The sequence below is a fragment of the Sciurus carolinensis genome, chromosome 18 (assembly GCF_902686445.1).
Source record: "Sciurus carolinensis chromosome 18, mSciCar1.2, whole genome shotgun sequence".
NCBI lineage: Eukaryota > Metazoa > Chordata > Mammalia > Rodentia > Sciuridae > Sciurus > Sciurus carolinensis.
The window spans coordinates 33,250,539-33,270,286 of record NC_062230.1 but is presented as its reverse complement, the minus strand read 5'-3'; the positions used below and the strand labels follow the sequence as shown (position 1 = coordinate 33,270,286).

The following is a 19,748-nucleotide window of genomic DNA, read 5'->3' as shown; positions in this document are numbered from 1 at the left end:
AGACGCATGCAGGTTTAGGCACAGAAACACCACTGGAGGCAAACGGATCCCGTGATAGAACTTTGGACCCAGCAAGAGTGGGTGGGTGGGCACCAAGAGAAACTTATTTTTCAATCAAAGTATTCCATACCATTTTATATATAATTTTATAATATATAGGTAATATTTGTGAATCATTTCTTTTTAAAGTTTAAAATTTTATTCCTCAAACAGGAGAGCAAATATATAAAAATATACATCATTATGCTACCTATATAACACACATGTGTGGTGTGTGTCTGTGTGTGTGTGTAACTAAAAACCTAATAGGACTTCCGCTTCTGGTCAGGATTGAGTAAGTGAGGATAAACTTAAACCTCCTATAGGACACAACTCAAAAAATAATGTAGTGGACATCAAGCCATAAGGGAAAGTCATCCGGGAGGTGAGTCTTGTGACTGCCCCAGCAGCCGGCCAGGAGAAGGCTTCCAGGCCGTGGCACAGGAAGAGCGCAGCAGAGCTCACCGATGTTCTTGAGTTCAGAAGACGGCTGGGAATGTGGGTGGCTTCCATGTGGCTGGAGTGTGGACAGATCAAGTGGCCCTGGAGATCTGCACAGTGTCCCCTCAGTCGTCAGCCGAGTAGTGATCAGAGCTTACGTGTGAGCAAACAACCACTGGAAAGGACTCAAGGGAAAGAAGTACCTGATAGACTCATGGACGAACTCCCAAGAGCTCACACAGGGCTCAGAGTTGGTCCTGATCCCACGGTAGTTCAGATTTGCCACCCTAGGAAATCTCATAACTTATATAGCATCAAGTCAACATACCCAGATGGATTTCGCCTCAATAGCAGGGAAAATTTGCTCTAGTCTAATGCCACTCTGATCCCATCTAACACAGCTTAAAAGTTAAAATAAGTCTTCAAAAGATTTTTTTTAAAGTTTCCATGTAAATTAGCTGGGTCTTAGAAAAAGATCAAAAATATTTGCTAAAGTAAAAAAAATCTTCAGCACTCAATAAGGTAAAATTCACAATGTCAGGCATCCAATAAAAAAATCAGAAAGCATGCAAAGAAGTAGGAAACTAGAACCCATAATGGAGGCTCAATTGAATCCAAGCTAGAATAACACCAATGGCAGAATTAGTAGGCAAGGGCATTTTAAAAGTTGTGTCGACTGCATTCTTTAACTCAAGGCAAGGCATGGAGGATATTTTTGCTGGGTCCAAAAGAAGTTCTCCTAAACTTAATTTTGTTTCCACGGTCAAATTTCCTCATCATAGATAGGGGAAGATCTCCACCTAGTGGTAAAATTTAGGACCTGCAGGCACCTTCTGCAAGTCTGGAACATCAGAGATTTCCCAGAGTGTTAGTTGACCACATGCACCTGTTTAAAATGCCTCTGTCCTGCTGAATCAGCAGTTAATTCTTTAACCACTCTGACCTGGGTTCCAGTCTTGCTCCTTCTAATAATCTACTGTGCGACCGGCACAACTTTCCCCGCCTTGGCCTCAGTTTCTGATCTCTGCCTCTCTAACCTAGAACCCTAAATTTACTTAAACACGAATGTGTGTTAGGTCCGTGCTCTCAGGATGCTTTGCATGAGTTAATTTATCCCCAGAAACCACCTGAGACAAATGCTGTTATTATCCCTGTTTTACAGAGGAGCAGACTGAGACTGAGACACGAAGTGGCTTGCCCAGTGCTGCTTAGCTCATGAGAGTTGAGATCAGATTTGCACACCTTTGTGACTCCAGCTGTGAGCTGTAAACCCCTGTGTAATCTGCCCTCATCTGCCTCACCTGTGGTCCTGTTGCGAACAACATGAGGCGTTTTCAACAAGTCCAGACCCCACTTCCTGTCTGAAGGGGTGTGGGGTGGGGGCCCAGGCCTATGTATTCAGAAAACTCCTGGTGCCAATAATGTGCAGCTGGGTTGAGAAGCCCTGCAATAGGTCTACACAGGTGTTCTAAATGTGCAGATTTACGCTTTATTAATTTCAGAAGTATAAACACATTTCATTGAGAGTTTGCTTTTAGAGTAGTTTCAGGTGTACAGAAAGACTGAGCAGAAAGTTCAGAGAATCCCATATACTACCCTTCGCCCCTTCTATTTCCCTTGTCGTTGACCTCCTACATTAACCCGGTTCATTTGCTACCATGGGTGAACCCACATTGCCACCCTATTACTTACTGACGTGCATGGTTCACATTAGGGTTTGCGCTTGATGTTGTAGTCTGTGGGCTTTGACAAATGTAGAATGACATGTGTCCACCAGTGGCAAACAGGGATTTCACTGTCCTAAAAATCCCCTGTGCTCTCCCACTCTCCCCTCCCTACCCCCACCATGCGACTCCTGGGCAACAACTTGTTATTCTCTCCATAGTTTTCAAACGTATTTAAAATTATTTTCCAATTTAAGTCTTTCACATTTTGTTTGTGAATTTAAAACAATAAAGTTTTCATTTTAATTTGTTGTTTTAGTCTTATTCACCATCTTAAACTGATGTAGGATAGATGAGGCTGGACACCCAAGGAATTTTCGGGAAGCAGGTTTATTTAAGCAATTCAGAGGGCCTCAGGCCTAAAAATCTCTGGACCCCGAATCTGGAAATTCTTTCAGATGTATGCTCAGTGGGTGGGTACTGAGCAGCTACTCTTTGTCCCATATTTTAGGTCAGAGGTTTCACAAATTTTGAGCTCGGGAAACAGAGACAGTAACTTTTACACGGCAAGCTGTCTTGAGACAAAGCCTATCACACCTTTTGTCTGCAAACCTGCCATTTACAAAAAACGGGAAGCTTCAAACCACAATGTTCTCTGCAGAAATCTTGCTGATGGGGCTGGGTGTGAGGTACTGGGTTCGATCCTCAGCACCACATAAAATAGGTGAATAAAATAAAGGGCCATCAACATCTAAAAATATTTTTAAAAAAGACCTTGCCAATGAGAAGCTTAATTATGGTAAGGGTCTTTGGGGGGTTACTTCACAACCAGAGGGACTGAAATTAATTTAAGAAAATTTAAATTTAGTGTTTCGAATTCATGGACCTAAGTAAGTGTGAAGGGAATGTGCACGAGATTCCAAGTGCTGGTTTTGTTTTGTTCATAACATTCATACTTTGGAAGTTATCAGAATAGAAAACTGTGCTCGGACTTGGAACATGCTGTGTTCAGGGAAAGGGAGAACAGTCAATTCCACAGGCGGGGAATGGCTTCCAGGAGCAGAGTCTGCTGAGCCCTGTGTCGTGGAGGACTGGGTAAGGCTGGACAAGCAACGCCTGGAGATGGACCGTCCAGCAAACAGGCCTGTATGAGCAACAGACCGGAATTGACCAGGGGGCCTGGGGAAGGGCCAGCTGTTGAGTGGGTGGAGCTTAGCGTTCAGGAGCCTGCGCAAAGGCTGGCATGGATCGTGAAGGTCGCTGAGCATCATGATGAAAATCAGGTTTTTTCCTGTGGTCCACAGGGAGCCACTGAAGGTTCATGGGCAACAGAGTGAGTCTGATTTGTGTGAAGGAAGATGTGTGGCAGAGAAATGACACGGGAACCGAGGGAGACGTCACCATGACCCCCGATGTCTGGTTCTCCTGAGTCCAGTTGTATAAAACCACACTTCCTGTGCCTTTTGGTATGCTCATGTGACTAATTGCGGCTAATAAAAAGTGAGCATCTAGGCATCGTTTCTGGACCTTCCAGACAACTCCCTCCTACATGGAGCCACATGAGCGAGCCCAGGTAAAACCAGGAAATTCCAGTTTGGTTTAAACCACTACATATCAAGGTGATCTGTTAGCTGGGTGTGGTGGCGCACGTCTGTAATCCCAGGGGCTCAGAGGCTGGGGCAGGAGCATCTCGAGTTCAAAGCCAACCTAGCAACTCAGCAAGGCCCTAAGCAACTCAGTGAGACCCTGTCTCTAAATTTTAAAAGGGCTGGGGATGTGGCTCAGTGGTTGAGTGCTCCTGAGTTTAATCCCGGGTACCCCCCACCCCACAAAAGGTGCTGTGTTGTGAAGCAGTTGGTAGCTGGTACAGGGGAAATGGAGAAAACTGAGCAAGGCCGATGGACCCTCAGATTTGTGGCCTGAGCTCTTAGCACAGGGGGCGCCATTTGTGCAGATTAGAAACCAGAAGTAGGAACTGATTTGAGAACAAGTTGTGGCTGTTGGTCATGCTTATAGGACGACCATTAAACACAACCCAGCGGGGTGGATCAGGACACAGGGATTGGAACTGAGGGAGAAGTAGGGGTTAGAGGTGAGACCAAGGAATGGCTCATGTTGGATGACAGATGATGGGGTGGACATGGCAAGAATTAGAAGTGACCCCAGAACAGAGCCTTGGGGGCACTGCCCTGAGTGGCCCTCGAACTTGAATGTAATTACTGTCCAGTGAGAGTGTAAGACACAGACTCCCTGGTCCAGCCTTTCTGACTCAGGAGAGGGGGGATTCTATTTGAAACCTAGTTTCTGCCCTTCTGCTCCCACGGAAAAGGATGGAAAATTCCATCCCAAGTGGGACACGGGTTTGGCTCAGGAGAGGAGAGAGCTGGGGCAAGGCTTGGGGGACAGTTCCTTTTCTTGTATTTTTCAGTATGGAACACTCAACCATTTTTCCAGCCTGGTGGGGAGGAGTGAGGGGCAAGGGAAAGACTGAAAAAGATCCTGTGGTCAGAATTCCAGGGGACCCTGCAGGCTGTATGACCTAGGCAAGCCACTTTACCTCTCCAGGCCTTTCTTTCGTAGAAGAAGAATAACCTGCATGCTGCCTGACACGCAGGGCACTGGTTACCAGCCCAGGCCCTCTACCGAACTTGCCTGGAATCCAGGCTCTGCTGTTTCCTGACTCCATGAGCACAGGCAAGCGATTCTTCATAACTTTGTCTTCTTGCCAGCAAAATGGAGCCACCCGCTGCCCTCCAGCCTCTGCTGATACTTTTGTTCAGCAGGAAACATCACTTGCCACTCTCCCCCAGCCCTGTCCCTGTTGTGTCTTCCACTCAGCCATTAGGCTCTTGCAGATGCGGCTCCTCCAGGAACTTTTCCCTGCCCCCATCACCCTGATCCCCTTCTGTCACAGCCCTTATCATACTGTGATTACGTGATTATCTGTTGTCCCATTGAGATGACAGGGGCCAACTCATCTGGAAGCACTAGCACCAACCATGCAGGCTCTGGAGCCAGACAGCAGGGGTTCTCCTCCTTGGGCCCCTCACTCCCACTACTGCTCATGGGACATTAGGAAAGTAGTTCTACCTATCTTAAACCTCAGGTTCCTCTTCCAAAAATGGAGTCAGGGACCCTGCAGATAGGACTGTTGAAATGCACGCACTAGGTAATTCACACTAGAAACATACCCACGAGAGTTGGCAAATATTTCAACAAAAGGCAGGCTATAATTATGGTGGTGATAGGTAGCTATTTAACAAAAGAGTTATCTGTATTCTTAGTGCCCACGGCTGGTGAAGTTTGTGCACTCACTGATATTTGTGGCAAACCTGCAAGTGACAATACTCTAATAGCAACAGGCAGACAAAGCACCCATATTTCAGTTTCTAAACACTGAACTCCACTGAAAGCAATCAGGCTCCCTGGAGAAATAACTGCAGCAAGGACCACGAGAGAGCATGGGATATCTTCCTCTCTCAGAATGCAAGAACAGGCTTCCAGAAGTTGGGTCAGCGTCCAAAGGACATGGGAGTGGGTTGGAAAAGGCTTCACTGGACAAATATGCTGTGTTGGGGAAAGGGTGGGTGCCCATCCACACCTATGTGTTAAAAAAAAACCAACAACCAGAAAAGGTTCTTCTTTAAGAGGAATGCCAGTTAATAAACATACAGATAACAGATGATAGGACAGGGAAAAATCACAACTTGCAAAGACCAACGTAATGGTGCAGGCAGTGGTGCTAAAAACAGGAAGAGAAAAAAGGGTCAATAGAAAAAAGGATATTCAGATGATCTCGAGAGTGCACCCCAGAGTCATTACTTCCAAAGGGAAAAGGGCTCCATTTACTGCAGAACTTGGGCAGACACCACCTTTTACATGACCAAGCTCCATATTACCAATAATGCAAGGAAGTGACATTATGCGGCAAGTATACAACTGCAACCACACATTCGGGTGTGTTCTGTAAAAATAAGTAAAATAATGTGAATCTAATCATGGGGGAGGGGTACGGGACAAATCAAAGATTATGAGATACTCTGTAGTATAAGGCAGCTGGCCTGGCCTCTTAAAACTTCATTGATGTGAAGTTAAAAGGAAGGAGACTGAAGAGACATAACAGATTGTACCGTGCGGTTTCTGACCGAACCCAGGATGGGAGCGTCATGGGACTTATTCGGAACAATTGAGGAACCGCCTACAGATTGTGTACCAACAGTCCTATGTGGACCTCTTGGGTATGAAAATGGTACTGAGGTCATGGGAGTAAAGCCTGGTTCTTAGCAGATACATGTCGAAGTAATCATGACATATCCGTAGCTGTTTTAGATGAAGCAGAAAGGAGCCCCACCCGCCCGACACAGAGTTCGCGCGTGCGCAGAGTCCTCTTATTCCGGAGACTTATTTCGCGGGGCTGGATGGTCAGATTGGGACCGCGAGGCGGAAATGCACCGCCGCGGGTTCCGGTGAGCGCGTCGACTACAGCGGCAGAATGGAGGAGGTGCCTCACGGTCAGCTCGCGGAGGGGGCGTGGGTGGTGGGGCTGAGGGGACGCGAGCAGCTCTAACTGTAACCTTGTCTCCGCTCAGACTGTCCCGGGGCCGACAGTACCCAGGCGGGCCGAGGGGCCTCTTGTCAGGGATGTCCCAACCAGCGGCTGTGTGCTTCTGGCGCTGGAGCCGCTCCGGACCCGGGTGAGCATGGGGCAAGGCCTGAACGGGAAGTGGAAGGCGCAGTCCCGGAAGAGGCGGGGCTTGAGGGGAGGAATGTGGGCGGTGCGAAGGGGCGGGACCTGAGGGATGAATGTCAGGTGCGGGGGTGGACAGTACTGTGTGTATACTAAAGGGGGCGGGGCTTAGGATCTACGGGGCGTGGAAGCATCCTCGTGTGAGGGGCGGGCTTTAGGAATGAGGGCGGAGCCTTTAAATGGCAAGTAGCTGGGGAAGAAGGGGTGGAGATGGGCAGGAGCCTGAAGGATCAATGACAGTCGCGGAATCAAAGAGGAGAGGCGTAGAGAGGGGTGGGGCCAGAGGCTTGAGTGACAGTAGCGACCGCGGAGGAGTTAAGGGACAGGCATTTAAATCTGGAATCCCCGGACTTAAATCCTCGCTCTACCAGCCAGGCAGAATTTTCTTCCTTTTGAAGACTGAATCTCCCATTCATTCAGCAAAAATATGTTAACCACGTCCTAGGGACAGTGCTTCTTGTTGGGGAGGCGGCGTAAATGAGACAGACGTGGTCACTGCCCTAGTGGAGCTTAGTTTAATGAGGCAGAGAAACAGGTGAGCGAGCAAACAAATCACTAAGTACCAATCACTAAGTACCGTGAAGGACAAATTCCAAGGTGGAGAGGACTCTGAGAACCTACTTAGAAGGCTCTTGAAAAGCAGGAGGCTGGGAAAAGAATCCTGAAGGAGTTCAGAGAGACTGGTTGGATTCTGGGGTCCACAGCAAACACCTTGAGCAAGAGCCTCAGCCTCTCAGAGCCTTCTGTCCCTCATCAAAAAGGGAGAGAGAAACAATTATCTCACAGTGTCATTTAAAGAATTTGAAACAAGGTGAACATTGAAAACACAGTAAATGATAGTTATCCATTAAAGGTACTTACTGCAAGCCTGCTACCTGTCAAGGTTTCTGGGTCCCCACACTAGTGACATCTGGGGCCAGATTGTTGTGGGGAGCTGTTCTATGCACTGTAGGCATTTAGCGCACCCCTGGCTTCTACTCACTAGATGTCAGTAGCACCCCCTCCTTATAACATCCAAAACTGTCTCCATACATTGCCAGACGTCCCTGGGGGATTTCATCCCAGGTTGTGAACCTTTGTGCTCTGCGGATTCCCAGAGCTAGGACGGCCTAGACAGCAGGGAAGCCCACCCTCGTAGGGCTCCCCTTCTACTGGAGAAGGCAGACGTGTCAGCCACGAAGGCCATTCCAGGTGTGATAATAGCCTCGTTTTCTCTGTAGCACTTTCCTGCTACCATTGGTGAAGTGCCATCTCATGCAGGATCCTTCAACCAGCCCCAAGGACTTAGTTCCCTCTAGCCTTTGGGAGGGTGACACTCAGGACTGAGGCGGGGACTTTGTCACTTGAACTGCTTTTTTCCCCTTCTAGCCATAGAGGAAATCAAAGAGAAAATGAAGACCGTGAAACACAAAATCTTGATACTGTCTGGGAAAGGCGGCGTTGGGAAGAGCACCTTCAGTGCCCACCTTGCCCATGGCCTGGCCGAGGACGAGAACACACAGGTAGGACCTGGGAAGCCTGGGTGACGTGCCTTATGCTGAGGGCTCCCGATGGAGTCCTTGGACAGAGTAGCACTTGGCACCGGGCCTGCAGAGAAGGGGAAGGGCTGGCCCTCAGGGAAGTGTGGCACTGGGTTCTCGGCCCGGAAAGGGATGGCGGGCGTGCGTCCTGGTGCCGATCATTTGTCACGACACGTTTTTTCCTCCTTGTTACCCTCTTGGGTTTTCTTTAAGCCAAGAACCTGCAAACAATAGTCAGTGAGCTAAATCTGGACCATCTCCTGTGCGCTAAGAATGGCATTTACATTTTTAAATGGTTACTTTTAAGCCATTGCATGAGTACCTCCACGTTATCCTTGATTGCCCGTATTTTCTTCTTGGCCCCTGCAGAAGATACTTGCCGACCCTTGTCCTGGGTCATCCACGTCTTCTAGAGTAGAATGCTCGGATGAGCTTGAAAACTCAAATTACCCCGCGCTGCCTCCGCGTGTCAGCTGTTCTGAAGTGTGGGCGGCCAGGAACACGGGCTCCGCGGTCACCATCTGGCCGTCCACGCCACCGCCGTGACCTCCAGCAGGTCACATGACCTCAGCAGGTCACCAGTTCTCCCTCACCAGTTTTCCCATCCATGAAGTGGGAGCCAGAGGTCGGGGCGAGCTGATGCCTGTGAGCTAGCCTGGTGCCGGGCCGTTGGTGCTCCGTGACTGTCCAGGATCTCGGTCGTCACTCACTCCCCTGACTGGGACGTGAAGGCTCAGGATGCGATCCGCTGCAGCCACGCTGGCAGCCCACCCCAGGCACCGTGCAGAGGGTGAAATGTGCTGGTCGATTTCTTTGTTTGAGTAGGCAACAATCTCTTGCCACCTGAGGGTCAGGTTGCCCAATGGGGTTGTCAGGAGATCGGCTTCCTCAGATCAACCGTGTTATCCAGAATGATTCTGGCTCTTAGAAGCTTTTAGGAATATTCTTGAACTGCCACCCTGAGACGCCTTGCCCAGTGGCGAGTAGCCAGCCATTTCCGTCACTCCCTCTCACATATTCCTGCTCTGCGCACATCTGCACTTTCCAGATGCTGGGAACACCGCCTGCTGTGGCCACCCGCTGGTTAGCTGGATTTCTTTCTGCACCAGTGGTTTAAAAAAAGCGTGTGGGAAAGTGGTAGGCAGACCCACTGCTGGATGGGCCTTTTTAGTGGGGACAGGAACGCAGACTTCTCCAGGCCCTCGGCCCTTAAATCCAGCAAGAGGGTGCCACACCCTGTCCTTTGTCACCTGCCATCTGGTGGGAGCCCAGCACTCGCTGTGCAAGGCCATCCTGTCATTTCATTTGGAAGGGGGCCGGCATCAGGGGAGAGCAGTGTGGGAAACGCCCTGACAGTCACAGTAGCCCAGGGCGTGTGGAAGTCACGGAGGCAGGAGGAGCAGGGGACGTCAGCTGTCCTCACCGCAGACCCGGGGTCCTGCTTTGTGGTCCGCAAGGTGAGCTGGGTCACCGAAGCCAGCGCTGGGTGTTGGGGCCTCCCAGGCTTGCAGGCGCGCAGCTGGAGGAGCTCCTGGCCCTCGCTCTCTTCCCAGGCAGCGGAGGCAGACGAGAAGCAACGTGCTGCTTCTGGAGGGAGACTGCAGGGCCCAGGGTCTGCGGAGAGCCCTCCCGCCCTCTTCCCAGGGCAGCTCAGGGTGGGGGTGGAGGGAAAGCCCTGGGTCCCAGCAGCCCCATGGGGCTGCGGCCAGAGCCTTCCCCGCCGTCTTCTCCTGCTGGCCGGCGGCAGGGTCCTGGCGAGGACTCGTCCAGCACCTTTCTCGGCCAGGTCAAGGCCTGACCTAGGCAGAAGAGCCTGGTTATTGGACGGTGGCGTCTTCCCCACACGTCTGAGGCGCTCACCGTGGCCTGGGCACAGGAGCCTTCAGCAGCCTTCGGGTGCCCGGTGGGTCTTGCGTCCGCATTATTTTACTCCATTCCCTCTCCTGGTTGTGGGGATTGATGACGTCACTCCTGGGGGACTGGCATGGAATCGGGTGTCTGGCCATGACCCCAACACCAAGTGAAGTGGGCAGAGGGAGGGCAGCCTGCTCCAGCCAGCAAGGTGCCCTGTTGCACTGTCGGGCAGCCCAGCAGAGGGCGCCCGAGGCAGCGGCGGGCTCTCAGGTGGCGCCTTCCCCAGCGCGGGTTGCCGGGTGCAGAAGTAGGAGGTTGGGTTTGGTGAGAGGCTGGAGGAAGGGAACAAGAACTGCCAGGAAATCACCCAGAGGTGCTGCACTGGGTCCGAGACACTCGACTTTCAAGATGAACCTTAGCCCCGCCTTTCACAAGGTCTCATTTATCAGACAGGGAGGACGGCGCTGGCAGCGGAGACTGCGCCCAAGTCACCTGCAGAGGGCTTTTCTAGGTTTCTTTCTTACATTAACTTCCTTCTCTGAAAGCTTCCTGTTAACCTGCAGGGCCACAAGGGCAAGGGTCTTGGTCAGAGCTCAGCTGAAGTTTTGCTCGGGCCTCCTTTCCAGACCCCCTGGGTTAGGGAAAGAACTCTGGCATTGGAGCCTTTGATTTACGGCCCAACTGTGTTCCTTGCTCATTGAACAAGTCACTGGGCCTTTCTGAACCTCAGTTTCATCTTCTGTAAGGCAGAGATGTTGATACTCACATCCTAGGGCTCAATAAACAGTTGACTGAACCTGGTTCTCCAGCTGACCTGCTGCCCTGTCCAAAGATCACCCTAGGAGGTCAGGCAGACTGAGGCAGGGGGCAGGTGGGGACAGCATCGATCAGCTTCACTCCAGGAGTTTTGAACTGAGCCCTGGCCTGGACGGTCAGCCTTACCACTCTCCCTTTCAGGCATCTGATGGTTCCAAGTCCGACCCGTTCCTTTCTGTCTGCTGTCCCCTGCCGCAGTCCTGGAGGGGTGTCCTCTCGGCTGTTGCCCACTGCTCTCTTCTCCCTAGGTTGCCCTTCTGGACATCGATATCTGTGGGCCATCAATTCCCAAGATAATGGGACTGGAAGGGGAACAGGTAATGCTGCGTTTCACACTGGGGGCGTTCTCCTAGGGCGAGCTGTGTGGCCCCAGACGGTCACCCCAAAGGTGAGAGCTGAGCACATGCTGTACCACATGGCCAACCCAGGTCGGTGTGCAGTAGTCCATTTGTCTGCTCATCAGAAGCTGTGGATTTGGGGGTGGGATTGAATCTGAAGCCCACCCCGCTGTTCAGGAAGCGCCCCTTAGAGGGAAGGGACGGGGCCAGCACAGTGCAGAAGTGAGATGCAGGAGCTCTGCACTGACTCCTGGCCAGGGCTCGCCTCAGGGCCCTGGAAGCCTGGGAACCTTTCTGCCCTGCGGTCTGCCCGGGAACTAAGCCTGAGGCAGGGGAGTGGCGCGGGTGGGGCAGGACAGGGCTGCAGTCTGCACAGAGGCCAGCCCCTCTGGAGGGTGCCCCCAGGGTGCTTCCTTCCCACCCTGCCGAGCACTGTTCCCGGGATGCTGGTGAAGCAGGTGGGCAGGCCTCGAGGGAGGGGCAGGTGACTGGAGACGGCCAGAGCCGGGCCTGCTCTCTGAGGGGATGGGCCAGGGGATGGGCCAGGGCACCCTCTGAGGGTGGCCTTCAGCAGCCGGCAGGAGCGGGCCAGCTGTGGACAGCTGGAGCAGAGTGCCCTGGGCTGACGGAACCAGGTGTCCTCCATGTCCTCGGGGATGGAGGGTCACCTGAGGCAGGTGGTGCCAGCCCTGCAGCACCACGGAGACTGCAGGCTTGTCTGGGGCGCAGGCAGGGGGTCGTAGGCTGCCCTTGTTTGGGGTGAAGCCCAGGGTCCAAACACCCTCCAGCTATACCCTGGTCAGAGCCTCAGGGCAGGCCACGGCCTCGGTGGCCCAAGCTGTTCACCCTGAAGAGCTTACAAACTAGGAATTAGACCAGGCTCGGTGGCCAGAGCCTGTAGCCCAGCTCCGCAGAAGGCAGGAGGGTGGCTGAGCCCAGGAACTCCAGGCCAGCCTGGGCAACAGAGCAAGACCCCACTCCAAAAAAAAGAAAGAAATTTTTAAAATGATGAGATGAACATAAAACAGTAGGTTCACTGTTTTCTTCTCTCTGTTGAATCCCATTTTCTCTCTCTTTTAAGACCAACAACTTAGCAAATGACTGTAAATAGTAGTAAACAGGGTTTTTTTTTAAAGTAAAACTTTGAAGTCAGTCACAAAGGAGCACTTATTGTATGATTCTGTTAGTGAGACGTAAACAGGACAGGTGAATCTGTAGACACAGAAAGTAGGTAAGGGGCCTCCCGGGGCTGGGGGCATTGTGGGGACCGGGAGTGACAGCTCAGGAGTGTGGGTTTCTGTGAGCCTTGCAAGTGTCCTGAATGGCACCGAAGCAAGACACCCAGCTCTGCAGATGTTCAGGAAGCACACGCCGCACACGCTGCCTGGTGAGTTGTGTGGCGCGTGATCGCGTCTCAGTAAGGCTGTGGAAAAGTATTCAGTGAGGAAAAAGAGACCTTTGACCTGGCTCTCGCCCGCTGGGAGCGGCAGGCCGGATACAAACCTCATGCCTCAGGGGAGCCGTGCCCCTCGCTGCTCCACGGTCAGCTGCACTTTCTCACCCTCTCTCCATCTCTTAAAAGTTTAGACTCAAAGTTAAATTTGAACTTGAGTAATTTTGGTTCTCTGACTAGAGACTGGGCCCAAGTTTCAAAATAACCCAACTCGGGGAGCGTAGAGTGGTGGGTTGTTTTTATGAGACTCTCCGCTTGGTTTGTCTGTGTGCAAGTGTGACCAGCAGGCATGACCTCCTGCTAACACACGCCAACGCCGTGTTCACACAGGTCCACCAGAGCGGCTCGGGCTGGTCTCCAGTGGTGAGTTTCCACCTCCGCTTGCTGTGGAGTGCTACGTGTGGGGCAGGTGTGCGCGGGCACTTGTGGCAGGTCGGCGACACTTTCCTCAGCCACCTGCCAGTCCACAGATGCCTACAGAGGCCCTCCTGCAGGCACGGGAGAGGCGATGGGGACGGGTGGGCAAACCTTGTCTGTATAGGGCAGACAGTAAAGATGGTCTCTGTGGACCCAGAAGAACTGACTGCCCCTGTGACTGACTGCCCATGGCCGAGTTCCAGTAAAACTTTATTGACAAACAGGTGGTGGACCACCTTAGGCCCAGGGGCCACAGTTGCCCACCCTGATCAAGACAGCTAAGGTGATGACAGCCCCTTGCTTGGGCTCGGCTGACTGACATCCAGCCGGCCACACAGTGCCTCTCTGGTCCCCTCGGTGTGCTCACCTTTTTTAAAAAGTGGTTTTGGGAGGCAGTGAAGATGCCCCCGGGTGACAGGCCCAGACGGGAAGCCAGGGGGGCGCCCTGCCTTTTGGTTGTGAGTAAAGTATGTCCTGCCCTTGTCCCCTGCCCTTGTCCCCGTCCCTCTCCAGTACGTGGAAGACAACCTGGGGGTGATGTCGGTGGGCTTCCTGCTCAGCAGCCCTGACGATGCCGTCATCTGGAGGGGACCAAAGAAAAACGGTTTGCCACTCGCCGTCCCTCTTCTCTGTCCCTGCCTCAGCCCACCCTGTCGGGGCAGCAGTCGCCCTGCTGGGCTCTGTGGGGCTGGGAGGAGCCCGGGGCCTCTTCCCGCCGGGCAGGTGCTCTGCCACCGCCACTGAGCGCACCGCCCACCGTGCCCGCCTGAGGAGCGCCTAGTGGCCCGGCCTGCTCCCTGGTGAAGGGAGCCGGATGCCGGTTTCCACTGACTCCTTTGTGCTTGTTCCCCCCTGACTGATGGATCCTGGCGTTGTTTTGTTGTGGTTTTGTAGTGGCTTATTTGTGTCAGAGAGGCGTGTGAGGTGAGAGCCCTGCCAGGTCGGCGGGTCCCGAGGCTCGAGGTCCTGGCAGGGGAGCGAGACTGAGGAGTCCCCGGGGAGGCGTGGGCGGGGTCTGAGCCGCACCTCCAGCCTCTACCCACTAGGTGCCAGGAGCCCCCGTGGCCTCCACATGGCAACCAAAAGGCCTCCAGACCTCAGCAGGCACCCTGGGGACAGTGTCGCCCAGGCGGGAACCGGGCCTGGAGTGGGCGCCAGGGGCGCGTGCAGAGCACGCTGCTCTGCCGAGGGAGGGAGGCCCAGCCCCGGCTCCTCTGCAGGCATGATCAAGCAGTTCCTCCGCGACGTGGACTGGGGAGACGTCGACTACCTCCTGGTGGACACCCCGCCCGGCACCTCCGACGAGCACCTCTCGGTCGTCCAGTACCTGGCCGCCGCGCGCATCGACGGAGCCGTGATCGTCACCACTCCTCAGGTGGGCGGCTGCTCCCTGAGCCAGAGGCCGTCTCTCCGGCAGCCCTGGGACCCCAGACTCGCGTGGCTCTTCAGAGCGAGCGTCCTCAGCCCCCCAGCCAGACAGCAGAAGCCCCTCGTTCAGAGCTGCACTAGGGCTGCGGGTCCCTGTGGTCCCGGCAGGGTGCTGAACCTGCAGGGGGCTGGGCTCCATCCCAGCACCCAGACCTGAGCCCAGAGAGGGCAGGCCGCTGTGCTGCCCTTCCCCGGAAGCCGGGCCTCGGCATGTCGACCACACTTCTCTGGGAAACGCGGCTTCAGGCCAGGGCACCCGCTTTCTCAGGCCCTCAGGTCCAGCACTGGTGTGGGAAGCGTAGCTGTTTAGGGGGCACTTTTGACAAAGTACTTTATTCATAGGCCACCGAGCCACTGAGGTTCGATGAAGTGGGAAACCAGGTGACAGGAGCTACAGAGCAGCCGTCCAGAGAGCACGTGGGTGGCCCCGAAATGACCGTGGGTGGGAAAAACGGGAGGGCTGGACGACGCTCGCGCACGGTGAAGTGGCGCCAGGACAGGGGGCGCGGGGTGTGTCCCGCAGACCAGGGCAGCAGCCCGTCCTTCCTTTCTGTCCTTGAAGTCGTCCACGCCGGCGGGACCAGACCTTTGCTAGGAAGGCCGGCTGGTAACCCCCCAGCTGTGGGCCGCTGGGGTGCCCCCGCTCTGCCCTGCTGTCACCGTGCCATCGTGGAGGGACAGCAGCGCAGAGGGCACCAAGAGAAGGGCAGGCGAGCACCAGAGACCTCGGCCCAGGAGCGGCCTCCGCCTGGCCTGGCCTGGCCAGGGAGTGGCGCCCGCCCCGCTCAGCAGCGAGGGTTTGCTTCTCGGCATTTTGGGGTTTCCTGGAGTCACAGCAGCTGGAGCAGGCTCGTCACACAGGCCCTCACGAGGTCCCGGCAGTGACGGGCATCTCGAGGGCTTTGTGGGGGGTGCCCTCCGCGCCGCAGCCAGCCTGGGCCGCGGCCTGACCCTTGCCTCTGACCCGGACGCCTGGTCTGTGAACCTCAACAGGAGGTGTCGCTCCAGGACGTGCGGAAAGAAATCAGCTTCTGCCACAAGGTGGCGCTGCCGGTCATCGGGGTGGTGGAGAACATGAGCGGCTTCGTCTGCCCCAGGTGCAAGGTGAGAGGCGCAGGGGCCCTGCCGCCCTGCTGTTCGGGAAGTGGGCTCCCAGCCTGGGGCCTCTGCGGGACGGGGACAGTCTCTTGGTGGCTTCCCTGCCACACTCTGAACGAGCCCTTTGTGAGTGTCTGACAGTCTTTAGCCACGTCTGTCTTCACGAAGCTCAACCAGCCGCCTCCCTTTGCTTCTCCACAGAAGGAGTCTCAGATATTCCCCCCCACGACGGGCGGGGCGGAGGGCATGTGCCAGGACCTCAAGGTCCCGCTCCTCGGCAAGGTGCCTCTGGACCCGCACATAGGTGGGTAGTCTGCTCGCTGTCAGTGGGGCGGGTGCAGCAGTCACTCAGGAAGGCCACGGCAGGGGACCCGGGAGGCTAGGACAGGAAGGCGCCCAGCAGAGGGCATGGGAGGAAGGCACAGTGGCCCCTGAGCCCTCACAAGCCAGCTGGGGTTGGGCCGTGGTCCAGAGAAGGAGGCAGCAGCTGCAGTGCAGGCCCTCCCGCGGGACCCTGCCCTGCCCTGGAGCTGTCGGAGAGGCGGGTGGGCCTGGGGCGTCAGCCTGCGGCCAGGAGTCCAGGGTCTTTCGGGAGGGCGAGGATCCAGGCACCGGAGCTGCAGAGAGAGCGAGCTTGCCAGGGGCGTGTGGAGGGGAAGGGCAGGAGGACAGGTTGGGGGACCTGCCTTGAGGACAGGGGCGCGGCGATGCTGTGAGGATGGAGCCCGGAGAGCCCAGAGACCCGGGGCCAGGAGTCGTGTCCCCAAACCCCCTTCCTTGTTCCCACACCCCAGAATACTTCTGCAGTGGACAATTGCCTCCCCGGGGATGGGAGCACAACACCGGGCAGTGGTCACTGACGATCCTCCCCACAGCACCCCAGGCAGGGCCAGAATGGGCACAAGCCACCTGGAGCACACGTCAGTCCCCGCCAGCCTCTGCCTTGCCCTGGGCAGTCCTTAGGATGGCTTGGTGGCCAGGAGCGTTTTAGGGGAGATGCCTCGGGAGGAACCGAGGGGGCCCATGCGGGAGGGGGGAGGGGGAGTGTCAGCCTGTGGCACCTTAGCCGCGGACCAGCTCCTAGGAACGCCGGCACAGCCACCAGCGCGTCCTCAGGCCAGGTGCCCCTCGGTCAGGTCTCCCGGGGTTCACCATGGTCCTACAGACAGCCCGCGTGTGGCCCGCCGGGGCCTGGAGCCAAGTGCCCGTGAGCTGGCCTTGAAGGTGAGGTGGGTGGGAAGAGCCCCCGCCGGGCGTGTGCGGAGCGCTCGTTGGCATTGTGAGCATGAGGGCCTGCGTGTGCACAGGCCACACGTGTGGTGTGTTTCCTGAGCGATGCCAAGAATACTCGGAGTCCCCTTTGGATTTGCTTTTCATGTACTTCCCCGCGAGTTCCATACTGTCTCTTTGTAACAACATGCATCTGCTGTCTGTTTACTCCAAGAACTGGTTCCTCTCTTACAATGCAGACTCCTGGGCCCACCCGGCGCTGCGGGGCCCTGGAACCTGTATTTCCCACACATCACCCAGCTTATTTACAGCATGGTTGAAATGCTGGCCAGGCCCTCCGTGGGGTGAAGGGGACGCAGCTCAGGTCCCAGGGCCCCCACGTTCTCAGCGGCTCTGGAAGACGCCCAGGCCTCCTGCGCCCTTTCTTCCCGGCGCTCATCTCTTCCTCTCTTCTCTTTCAGGTGAGAGCTGTGACAAAGGCCAGTCTTTTTTTGTTGAAGCGCCGAATTCACCAGCCACATTAGCCTATAGAAGCATAATTCAGAGTAAGTGTGTGAGTCTGAATTCAGGTGCCCCCTGCCTGGGAGGCTGCAGGAAGGAGCTCAGTGGCTGGGCATGAGGACAGCCCTTGCACTTAGCACGGTCACCTGCAGCAAGGGTGGGGGGCCTGAGATGACCAGAGTGGCCCAGGAAGCCACGAGAAGTCTCCCAGTGTGTCAGTGTGGTGAACGGATTCATGGTTCAGAAAACACAGTGAGGGCAGAATCTACAGCAGAGGAAGGTCATTTCAGGAGACTAGTAAAAAATCAACTTAAAAAAACCCAAAACGGGAGCTGGGGAGATAGCTCAGTTGATGGAGTGCTTGCCTTCCGTGCACAAGGCCGTGGGTTCAATCCCCGGCACCGCCAAAAAAAAAAAAAAAACCCAAAACCCTGGGATGCAAAGCCAAGCCACCTGCAGGCCAGAGCCCACCAGCAGGCAGCCTTGGTAACAGAAGTGGTAGCAGAAGTTAGAGTCCCGCTCTCAGCTGTGACTGGGCCTTCCTGGCCAATAAAACATTGTTCATGCCCAGCATCCCGGGTCCAGCTGCAGGATGGGCCACGCGAGGCCTCCAGCCACTGGCCACGCCTGCAGGGAGCCGTGCGAGGCGTGCGGGCCACGTTCTGGGCTCAGGGCATCACAGAAACAGGCTTTCACCTGGAGTGGAGCACCAGGGATTCTGCTGCAGGGTGGGTGCGGCCGCCCTGGCCCGGGGCTGGTCAGGTGTGCACCCTGCGCCCGTCTTCTTGTCTTCCAGAAATCCAAGAGTTTTGTACTCCCCGACAGCCAAGAGAGGACCTCGTCAGCTCCTGAAGCACAGGACAGTGCCAAGGACCCAGCGGCCCCCACGCTGCGCAACCTGGGCCGCACCTCCCATCACACCTGCCCCACTCAGGTCAGGAGGAGTTGCAGCAAAAGGGGCCAAACGCCGGCGCCACCTGAAGTCGCGTCCTGAGGACACTGGCCATCGGGCTGTCCCCCTTTAGAACATAGCTCAGGGCTCTGTACACATGTGCCATTTTAAAATAAAAAGTCTCCTTGAACCTGTCCCACGAGGCCTGCTTCCTGAAACAAGGGCTGGGGCCGGATGCGCTCTTCTGGAAGCCCGCTGCACCAGAGCCGCCCGTCTAAGCCATTTCCGCCTCTGACGACAAGTAAGCCTAGGAAGGAACCGGAGGATGATGTCCACCGCAGGACAGCGGCGCCTTCCCGCGGTGCGGCTGGCAGGTGACGGCAGCACAGCCGCCTGGGATGCGCTGCAGCCGGGAGCTGTCAGGAATCCCTGGAAGGGCCCATCAGTTCCCACACCAGGCACGCGGTCTGTGTCCACCCTGTTGGTGACGTGTGCAGTATAGCCAGTGATTTCCAGGGTCACTCACAAACCACTCTCAGGTTTTTTTGAGAGGCAAATGTAAACTCAAGGTGGTTCTAGAGATTTGAGGGCGAGACATGCAGGAACCGAGACCCGTGGGGAAGGACAGATTCCAGTTTTCCTCACCACCCTGGGGCGTCAAAGTGGAGGGCAGGCAAATCCCCTGTTCTTCCCTCGGCTGTCCTCTTCCCTCTACTTCCTGCCTACTCGGGGGCTGGATTTGCATGTGTTCTGTGTGAGGAAGGTGGGACCCTCCGCAGGGTGTCGGCTGCAGAGCCCAGGGCAGACCCTGTGCACGGTCTGGCTCCAGCTACCCAGGGTGTGGACAGGAGCCACCCGGACCTCAGGCACAGCAGGCAGGCTGCGCTTCCCGCACTCCCAGGCTGCCAGCCTGCATCCACTTCTCACCTAGTGCTGGTGAATCTGCTGCCCTAAAGGCCAGGCTTCTGAACCTCACCTGGGGAGGCCTGTAAGGAGAGTCAGCCTCGGCTCTGTCCAACAGGTGAGCGGCCCGGAAGCCACCTGAGGTCCTGGCGTACAGCAGCAGCAGCCAATTGGGAATGGCTCAAACCATTTCAGCATGAGTCCAGTCAAACTTAAAAGACCCATCTATTCCTCACTTCTGGAAGTATCTGCTCACTAAAAACATGAAAGAGCTTTCCAAGTCTGTCCTTAATTCTGTAGATTCAAAAAAGTCACTTAAAACTGAATGACTTGCAGGAGGACAGATGTACGATTACACTAGAGGAAGTCCCTCGAGCTGTCGGATCCAGAGATGCAGGGAATGGTGG

At 55.2% G+C, this 19,748-nt stretch overlaps 2 protein-coding genes across 6 annotated transcripts in view; one reads left to right on the top strand and one right to left on the bottom strand.

Moving 5' to 3' along the window:
• The first annotated feature begins 6,513 nt into the window (after positions 1–6,513).
• On the top strand, positions 6,514–18,632 carry Nubp1 (NUBP iron-sulfur cluster assembly factor 1, cytosolic). Of its 2 annotated transcripts, none has more exons than XM_047533478.1 (11): positions 6,514–6,655; positions 6,734–6,838; positions 8,260–8,393; positions 11,330–11,469; positions 13,203–13,235; positions 13,803–13,893; positions 14,510–14,664; positions 15,711–15,821; positions 16,017–16,119; positions 17,507–17,590; positions 18,343–18,632. In XM_047533478.1, exons 2-11 carry the CDS (start codon positions 6,786–6,788, stop codon positions 18,396–18,398), a joined length of 960 nt encoding a protein of 319 aa, XP_047389434.1. In that variant the 5' UTR covers positions 6,514–6,655; positions 6,734–6,785; the 3' UTR covers positions 18,399–18,632. The 2 variants fall into 2 exon arrangements, with proteins under 2 accessions (XP_047389434.1, XP_047389433.1); XM_047533477.1 differs by having other exon boundaries at positions 6,516–6,655; positions 11,330–11,398.
• Positions 14,969–19,748, bottom strand: part of Tvp23a (trans-golgi network vesicle protein 23 homolog A) — a 21,227-nt gene continuing 16,447 nt past the window's right edge. The window contains exons 7-8 of one of the 4 annotated variants that reach the window (XR_007106092.1): positions 16,877–18,745; positions 16,348–16,432 (exon numbers count right to left, since the gene is read on the bottom strand). Coding sequence is in view for 3 of the 4 variants with exons in the window: in XM_047533479.1 (XP_047389435.1) it covers positions 16,160–16,432 (273 nt within the window). In the remaining variant the exon portion in view is untranslated. Of the gene's footprint in view, positions 18,746–19,328; positions 19,597–19,748 lie in introns of those variants that run through there. The other 3 variants (XM_047533479.1, XM_047533480.1, XM_047533481.1) reach the window with 3 other exon arrangements.